The sequence below is a fragment of the Brassica napus genome, chromosome A6 (assembly GCF_020379485.1).
Source record: "Brassica napus cultivar Da-Ae chromosome A6, Da-Ae, whole genome shotgun sequence".
Lineage (NCBI taxonomy): Eukaryota > Viridiplantae > Streptophyta > Magnoliopsida > Brassicales > Brassicaceae > Brassica > Brassica napus.
In genome coordinates, this window is record NC_063439.1 from 11018986 (window position 1) to 11029962 (window position 10977).

Genomic DNA, 10977 nt, shown 5'->3' on the forward strand with positions numbered 1-10977 from the left:
TAATCGGGCCCACTACTTTTTATGGCTCTTTTTTGAACGACCTATACAGCTAAATACTGTATGTATCCTATATTTTTGCATAGATCCATTTTCTTTTTACAAATCTATGTATCTTTATATAATAATACATATAAAACAAATCGTATAATGATATGTCTATTACTTCCGACGAGAAAAACACAGACCTATTTCATTTAACTGTTTTTTAAAGAAATCCAGTTCTAATTACAACATATATATTTGTTAAATTTTGACATTGTTTCAAAAATTATATTAGATTACTATTAAACAAAAATATAATTACAAAACACACAAATATAGAAATATTTTTTTTTAAATATAAAACAAAAAATATATCCGCCTTTTCAAGGGCGGGTCAGTATCTAGTTTTATACTAGTTTACTTGCTGTCTCTAAACTAAAAAAAAATTAAGTCGTAGTGTCTTTATACTTCTCTACAACTATCATTTTTATAACTAAAAAAAAAGCCATTACAACTATTCAAAGATTTATTTTATTTTATCTATTTTTGGTCAAACAGTTGCACCCAGAAAAATCTCTTGGGTCAAAACAACATACAAAAAGGAGATTTAAACGAAAATCAAGAAAGTGACCATAGGGACAACAATCGTCAATGTAAATTTTGCACGAAGCTGCCTAAGAGTGATCCCACGACCAATAGATTCTCAAACTAGTGGAAGAGGGAGAGTTTCGATTGTTTTTTTATTATTGAACAAAGTTTTGATTGGTACATAAGTATGATAAATATCGTCACCTCAGATGTCATCACGTGTGGACGTACTTGATTAAACAACAATTAGTCTATTTTTATTGTCTCACGTATCTAGTGTTGGGTAATATGGTTGACTATGATATTATGACTATTTCTCTTAACATAATATATTACTATTTTTCTTAAATATATTATAAACAAAATTTTCCAGTGTGGCAATTACTTGGACAAGAAGCAATGCATGATCCTGTCAAAAGACAAACAAAAATGAAACTCTTCATTACGAAAAAGTCATGATATTCGGTATGTACAGATAATATCAAATTTAGAGAGAACACGTTAGTGGAGAGAAACTTTACGAAGAAAAAGATCGAAAACAGATTTGATTTCGGTTTATATACGAGTGATACTAAACGAGAATAAACCAGATATTATATATAATCTGTATATTAAGATCAATCAAGAAAGTACATTAAAATCATGAGCACCTCTAGCAACCTTAATGAAAACATCTTCAAGAGTTGTGTCCTCAAGTCCCCAAGCAAACACTGTGAAACTACTCTTTGCCTTCTCCACCGCCTCAAACACTTTCGAGATCCCAACTTCTCCTTTTGGAATCTCAAATTTCTGTGTCCCTGCGATGTGATATATCTTCTTGGCGTTTGGAGATAAATCTTGGACCAACATCTCCACATCCTGCTCATGCTCTGAAGAGGTTGTCATGGTAAACACATAAGATCCACCATATCTTGCCTTTAGCTCTTTTGGGTTTCCTATGCACTGTAACCTTCCATCTACGAAAATACCCAATCTGTCACAGAGAAACTCCGCTTCTTCCATAGAATGAGTCGTTAGGATTATCGCAGTATGTCTTTTAGCTCGTTTGATGGCAGTCCATAGGTTCATTCTTGAAGCTGGATCAAGTCCTGTGCTTGGCTCATCCATATAAACCACCTTTTGAAAGAATAACCAAATGAAATAATAAATTTTGTTACAGCTTGAAACAATATATATTACATTTATAGTTTGGTAACCAAATAAATGCATACCTTAGGACTCCCAATAAGTGAAATGGCTACACTTAGCCGCCTTTTCATACCTCCACTGTATTTTCCAGCAGGTTTATCAGCAACTCCTCCATTAAAAAGGTTGACATTCTTAAGAGAATCCTCTACAACCTGATAAGCATGAAATGGACCATCCATGAATTAGTACCTCTAAAGTTATATAGAAGGGAAGTAAGATTGATATAACATACTTGGTTGAGCTCAGAGCCTTTAAGATTTTTAAGTCTTCCGTAAAAGAGCAGATGTTCTCGTCCAGTCAGTGTCTCCCATAGCAAGCTGATACAAATCATAAGTGGGATTAAACTATAAAAATTATATAATGGATACCTACCAATATACTCACTATCAAACTTAATAATAGTCTTTTCTGAATAGTTCAGTAAAGTAAATGTTCTCATGAAGTTGAATATTTACTCGTGTTGTGGGCATACACCCATGCTTGTGTACACTTTATCCATATCCTTGCATATGTCCAAACCTTGAACAAACGCTGCGCCTGATGTTGGTTTCACAAGTCCAGTCATCTGGAAAAAAAAAGTACAGTACAACTTCTATTATTTAGGACTGCTAGATATAATTTTTCATTAAAAGGTACGTTCATAGAATTTCCAGTCAAATTGGGCACTGACCGTGTTGATGAAAGAAGTCTTTCCAGCACCGTTGGGTCCTAACATGCCGAAGCATTCTTTTGAAGCCACTACTAGAGACAACCCTCGAACAGCCATTTTTGGCGGGTTTCCATCCCTACGTGGATACACTTTTTTCAGGTTGTCACATACAATTGCGTGGCTTGTGCTCGGCTCAAGCATCAGTTTCTCAACTTTGTCTCTCTGATTAAAACAATTTTTTACTGATAAAAAACAACTAGAAAATTGCAAATCAAGAACATGTAAAATATTGTCATACCTCTTGAGTAACATCTAATTTCTCCATTTCTACAGTAACTGAAGAGCTCTGCATTGACGTCCTAGGCTTTTGTGGATAAAGAGATTGCTTGAATTTTTTTCTCAAGAATGAAAAAGAGTCTTCCATGGATAAAGAACCCTGATCAATATAGTATGTTGCAATGAGCGCCACAAACCACTCAACGATAATGATGTAGAAGACTTCATCCATTGCACTATTAGTGAAATCTTTCCACTTCATTCCATCTCTCCCAGTCACGTTTTTCTGATACGCGTATATGGAGAACTCGTACAATCCACGGTACAAAGAGAAGCCTGGATACAACTCCATGACAAAAATCCAGCGTCCTGGAAAAAAAAAAGTAATGATCATATTAGTATTGCGGTTAGTTTTGGGAGAAATATATAATCTTTAATATCTTACTGGGAAATGATACATCTTCAAGCAGAAACTGGAAGAGAAATGCACCCAAGAGTCCGGATCCAAAGATGTGTATGTAAGAAACAACTACAATTTGGACATTAAACAAAAAAATATGTTTCTTCAACATGTTCCTGAGAAAATTTGAAAGAAAAAGAATTGACTCTAGTACCTGATGCTGTCTCAACTTTTGAAAATGCTGAGGAGACTAGAAAGGCAGTGGATATTTGCAGATTTATATAGAGAAAATAGAAAATGAATTGGAAGCTGTAGTCATTAAACAAGAAGAACTTCAGCCCTGCAAGAAACTATAGCTCTGAAAATTGATCTATCTATATATATATATATACAAAAATATAATAATAACATATGATATGACAGAGAATACATTACCTATTGCTGATCCAAATATCATCAAGCTTATAATGTATAAGGTGGATATGATGAGATAATATACATAGGATATCATCCAGTATGGACCATCTCCTAGGCCGTGCATTTTCATTATAATTCTTAGACGCTGCTGCTTCTCATACACCAATGAGGTCAAGATCACCTGCATGCAAATTCATGTAACAAGTGATATTTCATGACATGCTTGCTGATTTGTGCTTTCACAATCACTTTGTTTTATCTTACTGTAGAATGTGGAATGACGCAGAAGAGCATTTATACAACCTCTAAGCTAGCACTAAATTTTAACAATGGTTTTGATCATAAAGAAAAAGTACATCCAAGATTTAGAGACCATCATGTATTGAGATGAATAAATACTTAGAAAACAATTAAACTTACTGGGAACAGAAGAAGAATAACCCATGTGAAGAAAAGAGGGCCAATTAGAGACGCAATGTCTAGACGAAGTCTACTTTCTAGTTTAGGCACTTCTTTGACATATTCGAACAACATTTTTGTTCCAGGGCCTTGCAGAAAGTGAAGGTAAGCATTCGAAACCTGAAAGTTTGTTGGAGAATCTAATAATGGGTTTGATCAAGAGACATATCCTATGTATAAGGAAAATGATTAATATCTTGAACACAACGCTTTACCAAGTTGACTGAGCGAGGAACTTGGACCAACTTTACACGCCTATCTTTTATATTAAATTTGTATGTAGAGTTATACCAAATAGTCACATTGAAGTTGTTCCTATTAGTGTCCAGGAGATCGTATGCTGATTGAAGAATAAATAAAGCAGTAAGAAAAGTGCAGGTAAACACACAAATACATGATAGAGAAATGGAGTAACCTGCAACGATCTCATTGATGCTCTCCTCGTGATTTTCTTTCTGATATCCCTCGAAAATTTCATTGTTGACCTCCATGGAGTTGTTCCGCCATAGATTCAATCCTTGAACACATCTCTCCTCTGCTTTGACACATCAAACACTAAGTTAATCAGCTGCAAGAATGTTTTCTCAGCATCTAGCTTTGAGTGTGGACTTAGAACATGGAATGAATTTAGAGTACTAGATTTAAACTTGTATTGTAAAATCGTATGTTCATGACTATATACAATAGATCTACTTGATGTCTTTTTATGACGTACCAAATAATTTATTGGTATTATAAAATCAATGTAGCAAATTCTTTTTGTGAATATACCTTTATGAAATTCAGTAAGTGGTCGTTGGAATGAGAATGATGACAATGTAGTGTTGGGAGTGCACCGAGCTTGGATGTTGAAGATGGAGAGATTAGAGGGAATCCCTGGATCAAGATAATTGGTGTTGCCTGCCACTGATGTTGTACCCTATATGTATATATTCATTATAGTCAGAAAAGCCAAGATAAGAGACTAATTAATTTACAAAGGAAACAACAAGAATCTCGGAACTTGCCAAGACATTATAGGCGGGATTACGCAAGAAATCTTCAGAGGAATTGACCGTGGAATAAGTAGGCAGCAGATTCCGAGATATAGCTACAAAGTGAAGATTAGTGTTTAAACAATGTTATAGAATATAGGTGTGAAAATTGAGTAACTAAAAGAAGGTTGAGGAATACTTGCTCCAAGGGTATGATTATTCCCAGTAACAAGTATTGTTACATGACAAGATCTGGTGTTTCGTGTGCACGAGTTACTATCGAGTACAGAACTCGGAATATGTAACAGTGGAGGTAATGGTGGAGGGTTTGGGAAGGCACAAAAGAAGGCTTGGTTTGGAGATGAATATTCTGGACCGCAACTCTTTCTTTCGCATTTGCCATCTCCGTTTTTCTCATCAATGCATTTGCAACCGCATCGATTATCCACAGAGTTATTGAACTGTGTATTGAACAGAGCTTGAATGCCCACTAGAAGCACGCAGAGGTACAAAGGGATCACGATGAGACGAACATTGCTCCATATGTTCCGTTTCTATAGACCAATGGATATATTAGTATCAAGATATGTATATATAAATGAGATAATATTGCTTGGTCAGATCGACCTGAAAGGTTAAGTTCTTTCTGAACAAGGCATTAGCACGCGTCAAGAAACTAGCGGGAACAGGGTTCGTCACCATTGATAGGCAATCTCGTTTAGCGACGTCGTGAATTCACAATAAGATCCATACAACAAGCTTTTATTTCAACTTGTGAATATTTTAAGTGGTTCACGTATATGCCAAGAAAGGAGCAATCCCACGCCATGAACAATAAATTCTTCAACAGCATTTGTGGAAAAGAAGTTTCATAACTAAGGAAGGTTACGGAGAAACATGATGATGATGATATAACAATCAATATCTCACGAATCTCGAAGATATTGTCACATGATTTAGTTTGACCATAGGAGGACATGTTCCTTAGAACCACGGTTATCATTAGCGTCAAGTGCCGCAAGTCAAACAATGCTGTGAGAAATACTCTATTATACCTTGCTTAAAGATGTGGTCTCGCCACTGTAAGCTGGTTAAAGTTTTCGTTAAATTGGTTGTTGTGTTCTTGTGTAGTTCGTATGCTTTTCTGAGACGTTTCTGCTTCCCAAGTACTTTCCATGGAACCTCAAATAAATTCACATACTAGCTTGCAGACTATTTTAAATAATGCACACAAATCAAACGTCTACAACTTTATCAAACAAGAAATACTAAATAATTGACTTTGAACTGACTGACAAGTATGCTAGTATTAAGAGGACTCAAGACAAGACATTAAAGGCCTGAGCAGTTCTAGCAACCTTAATGAAGACATCTTCAAGAGTTGTGTCCGCAAGTCCCCAAGCAAACACTTTGAAACTGCTCTTTGCCTTCTCTACCGCCTGAAACACTTCTGAGATCCGAACTTCTCCCTTTGGGATCTCAAATTTCTGTGTCCCACCGATATGATATATCTTCTTGGCGTTTGGAGAAACATCTTTAACTAACATCTCCACATCTTTCTCATGTTCTGATGATGTTGTCATGGTAAACACATAAGATCCACCGTATCTTCCCTTTAGCTCTTTTGGGTTTCCTATACATTGTAATTTTCCATCTACAAAAATCCCCAAACGGTCACAAAGAAACTCTGCTTCTTCCATAGAATGAGTCGTGAGAATTATCGCAGTGTTTGTTTTTGCGCGTTTGATGACAGTCCAAAGGTTCATTCTTGAAGCTGGATCAAGCCCTGTGCTTGGCTCATCCATATAAACCACCTTTTGAGAATTAAACCATTAAATGAAAAATGAATTTGTTCTCTCTTAATCACATGCAAGGTCTTGTTATAAGTTTATCAGGAGATGTGTCAAAGAGAAAATGCCGTGTACCTTAGGACACCCAATAAGTGAAATGGCTACACTTAGTCTTCTTTTCATACCTCCGCTGTATTTTCCAGCAGGTTTATCACCAACTCCTCCGCGAGATAGGTTCACACTTTTAAGAGACTCTTCTACAGCCTTATATGCATGGATTGATGTTTTGAAACATTAGGAGTCTACTACAAAAGCTAGAGACGAAAAATACTGGTAACATACTTGGTTGAGATCAGAGCCTTTAAGGTTCTTAAGCCTCCCATAAAAGAGCAGGTGTTCCCTTCCTGTCAGAGTCTCCCAGAGCAAGCTGGTATGCACAAACAGACAATATGAGAATGAATGATAAAGAACAATATAATGTCTTCTAGATTTAAAAAAAAAATATAATTACTCGTGTTGTGGGCATACACCCATGCTGGTGTATGCTCTGTCCATGTCCTGGCATATGTCCAAACCTCGAACAAAAGCTGTCCCAGATGTTGGTTTCACAAGCCCTGTCATCTAAACAAGAGGTTTTTTTAGTCAGAAGCTAAGTAAAAAAAAAGATTTTCTTGTCCATTTTTGTACTGACCATATTGATGAAGGAGGTCTTGCCAGCACCATTGGGTCCTAACATGCCAAAACATTCTCCTGAAGGTACCGCCAGAGATAGTCCATGAACTGCTATTTTAGGCTGGTTCCCATCCCTCCCTGGATACATCTTCTTCAAGTTGTCACATACAATAGCATATCTTGTGGTCGGCTCAAGCATCATCAACTGATCAACTTTTTCTCTCTGATTAGAAAACAGAATATAATTTTTCATCAAAACAGCTAGAAAAATGCAAAGAAATGTAATATAATATTTATCCTTTGTTGACATACCTCCTGAGCTACATCTAGTTTCTCCATTTCTACAGAAACTGCAGAGCCTTGTTTTTGAAGGCTAGGCCTTGGCAAAAATTTGAAAGGGTTTTTCAAGAAGAACAAGGGGTCTTTTCCGGATGAAGATATCTTATCAATATAGTATGCTGCAATGAGTGATACGAACCACTCAATGATAATGATGTAGAAAACTTCATCCATTCCACTATTACTGAAATCATCCCACTTCATCCCATCCTTCTTGTTAAGGGCATACTCGGAGAACTCGTACAACCCACGGTATAAAGAGAAGCCCGGATACACCTCCATGAAAAAAATCCAGCGTCCTGGAAGAAAGATTATACATTAGCATTGGGCTCAGTTTTGTGAGAATATATATGTGTTCTTCAAGTTGTTATTGATAAGCTTACTGGGAAATGATGGATCTTCCATAAGAAACTGGAAGAGAAACGCGCCCAATAGCCCAGATCCAAAGACGTATATGTAAGCAGCAACTACAATTTGTGCATAAAACAGAAAGTGCTTCCGTTACTTTAACAACACCAACATGTTTAATGAGTAGATGTTTTATAAAGTGGGACTTTTATTAGTACCTGATGATGTCTTCACTTTTGAAAATGCTGAGGATACTAGAAAGGCAATGGATATTTGAAGATTAATGTAGATGAAATAGAAAAGGAACTGGATGCTGTAGTTATTAAGCCTGAAGAACTTCAGTCCTACAGGTTACCATAGCTGCTATAATAATAATCCAATAGAAGAAAACTTGTTCTATAATAGATAATGGAAATGATTCAGTACCTATTACTGACCCAAATATCAACAAACATATAACGTATAATGTCGATATGGAGAGAAAATAGGCGTAGGAAATCATCCAATAGGGACCATCTCCTAGTCCATGCATCTTCATTATGATTCTTAGACGCTGCTGCTTCTCATAGACCAATGTGTTCAATACCACCTGCAAATTTAAATGCATGTATGTAACTATTGAAATCTCATGATAGCCTTTGTAAGATCCTAAAGCTGTCCACTCAGAATGAACTTACAGGGAACAGAAGAAGAATAACCCATGTGAAGAAAATGGGGCCAATGGAAGACGCAACGTCCACACGAAGCCAAGTTTCTACTTTAGGCATTTCTTTCACAAACTCGAATAGTATCTTTGTCCCTGGCCCTTTCAAATACTGAAGATAAGCATTTGAAATCTGCAAGAATTGAGTTTGGTCAAGAGACTTGTCTTAAGTATCAAGAAAAGCTTGAGGATGTCTTGCATAAACTACTTAGGTTTCTTACTAAGTTGACTGAGCGAGGAACTCGGACAAGCTTTACACGCCTTTCTAGTAACTTGGTCTTGGATGTAGAGTTATACCATATGGTCACATTGAATTTGTTTCTATCCGTGTCCAAGAGATCATATGCTAATGAAAGAAACAGATAAAAATATAGAGAAAGAGTCAGAAATTGCATATGTAAACACAGAGACAAACCAAATGTAGGTAAGTGGTCTAATGGTTTTCGTTCCCTCTATATATTGAAAAAGAGACAGAGACAAATGATATATACATGGTTGAATAATAATTACCTGCAGGAACCTCATTGATAACGTCCTCATGATTTCCTTTCTGATATCTCTTTAAGATCTCATGACTGACGTCTATGGAGTTATTCCGCCAGATACTCAACCCTTGAGCGCATCTCACCTCTACTTAAGACACAACACATCCATTAAGTTAATGAACACAATTTAGGAACATGGAATTTCTATAATCTTGCATGGATATTAATTATAATTGCTGAACTGAACATACATATCCACGCAAACTTGGTCATTGACATTTTAATCTACATACCTTTCTGAAACTTTTGAGGAGATTGTCCGAAAGAGAATGAAAATGAAGTTCTTGGAGTGCATTGAGTTTGGATGTTGAATATGGGAAGATTAGAGTGGATCCCTGGATCAAAATAATTGGTGAAGTCTGGCTCTGATGTTGTACCCTGAATATTCATGATAAGTCCAGTGAGAAAAAAGAAACTTGATGATAACGGAAACAAGACAAGAACGTACCAAGACATTAACAGCTGGATTACGCAGCCAGAACACAGAGGAGTTCACAATGAAAGAAGTAGTGAGCAGATTCCTAGATAAAGCTGCTCCAAGGGAAAGGTTATTCCCAGTAACAAGTATAGTTACAGGACAAGATCCGTTAAGTCTTCTGCACGAGTCTGAGGGATTTTTGGGACGTGGAATCTGTAAGAAAGGAGGCAGTGGTGGAGGGCTTGGGAAGGCGCAAAACAATGCTTGTTTCTGAGATGAATATTCTAATCCGCAACTATTTTTATCGCATATACCGTCTCTGTTTTTGTCGTCAATGCATTGACAACCGCATCGATTATCAGGAGAGTTGTTAACCTGTGTATCGAACAGCGCTTGAATACTCACTAGAAGCACGCAGAGGTACAAGGGGATCACGATCAGACGCACGTTGCTCCATAGGTTTCGTCTCTACAACACACACATGCACATATGTTTATGCAACTCATTTACCACAAAAGTTAGTATCTATCAATCAACACATGTTTTAATCATACCTGATAGGCTAAGTTTTTCCTAGACAGGGCGTTGGCTTGTGTCAAGAAACTGGCGGGAACAAGATCTGCCATTGATGAAAGCTTTGGTTTATATCTTTTGACTTCTTGTTCTTTCTGTTTTTACACTTGAGCTGTGATATCACTTAATTTGGATGCTGGGCAATTACTAGGAAGGGAGGAGACTACTTAATTTGGTGAGATAACTATAACTCTATAATCATTATCCACATGGCGAGCTTTTGTCTTATAGTAATAAGTATATTCAATGAACGAACGAACTTCATTTATTCACAGGAAGTTGCAAGGGTGTCATTCAATAAATTTTCCACCTTTCATGTGATAAGATCATGCATGGGGAGGCGTGGTATGTAGTTAATCACAACTATCAAATTTTATATGTATAAATAACTTGATCGTTGGAATTGTCTAGAAGCGCAAGAAGATGTGATAGTACTTGAGGGACCTTCAGATCCGATACAGTTCAGGCTTCGATTCTCGTTGGCCATCAGAGAATTATAACATTTCGGCATCGCCAGCAGTAAACCGACACGTAGACTAACGTAGGATGCAAACATATGGATAGCCTGACCCACCTTAAAGTGGAGGCCAAGATACTTTTGTATCATCCAAAAAAGAAGAAGATGTGATAGCACTTTGCATAAACATACTAGACTT

At 36.6% G+C, this 10977-nt stretch overlaps 2 protein-coding genes across 2 annotated transcripts; both read right to left on the minus strand.

Moving 5' to 3' along the window:
* Positions 1-441: 441 nt before the first annotated feature.
* Positions 442-5635, minus strand: LOC106350210 (ABC transporter A family member 5-like). The gene is made up of 16 exons (XM_013790123.3): positions 5561-5635; positions 5133-5487; positions 4967-5049; positions 4731-4878; positions 4375-4494; positions 4175-4299; positions 3921-4079; positions 3519-3681; positions 3298-3423; positions 3129-3212; positions 2706-3052; positions 2429-2629; positions 2214-2323; positions 1991-2075; positions 1782-1910; positions 442-1686 (listed from the first exon to the last, which is right to left on the minus strand). Exons 1-16 carry the CDS (start codon positions 5633-5635, stop codon positions 1192-1194), a joined length of 2805 nt encoding a protein of 934 aa, XP_013645577.2. The 3' UTR covers positions 442-1191.
* Positions 5636-6023: 388 nt separating this feature from the next.
* Positions 6024-10703, minus strand: LOC106347603 (ABC transporter A family member 4-like). Its single transcript, XM_013787177.3, has 15 exons — positions 10303-10703; positions 9779-10216; positions 9564-9708; positions 9296-9415; positions 9007-9131; positions 8760-8918; positions 8509-8671; positions 8301-8426; positions 8118-8201; positions 7708-8033; positions 7415-7618; positions 7235-7344; positions 7066-7150; positions 6859-6987; positions 6024-6747 (listed from the first exon to the last, which is right to left on the minus strand). The coding sequence occupies exons 1-15, from the start codon at positions 10372-10374 to the stop codon at positions 6253-6255; spliced, it is 2781 nt and encodes a 926-aa protein (XP_013642631.2). The 5' UTR covers positions 10375-10703; the 3' UTR covers positions 6024-6252.
* Positions 10704-10977: the final 274 nt, after the last annotated feature.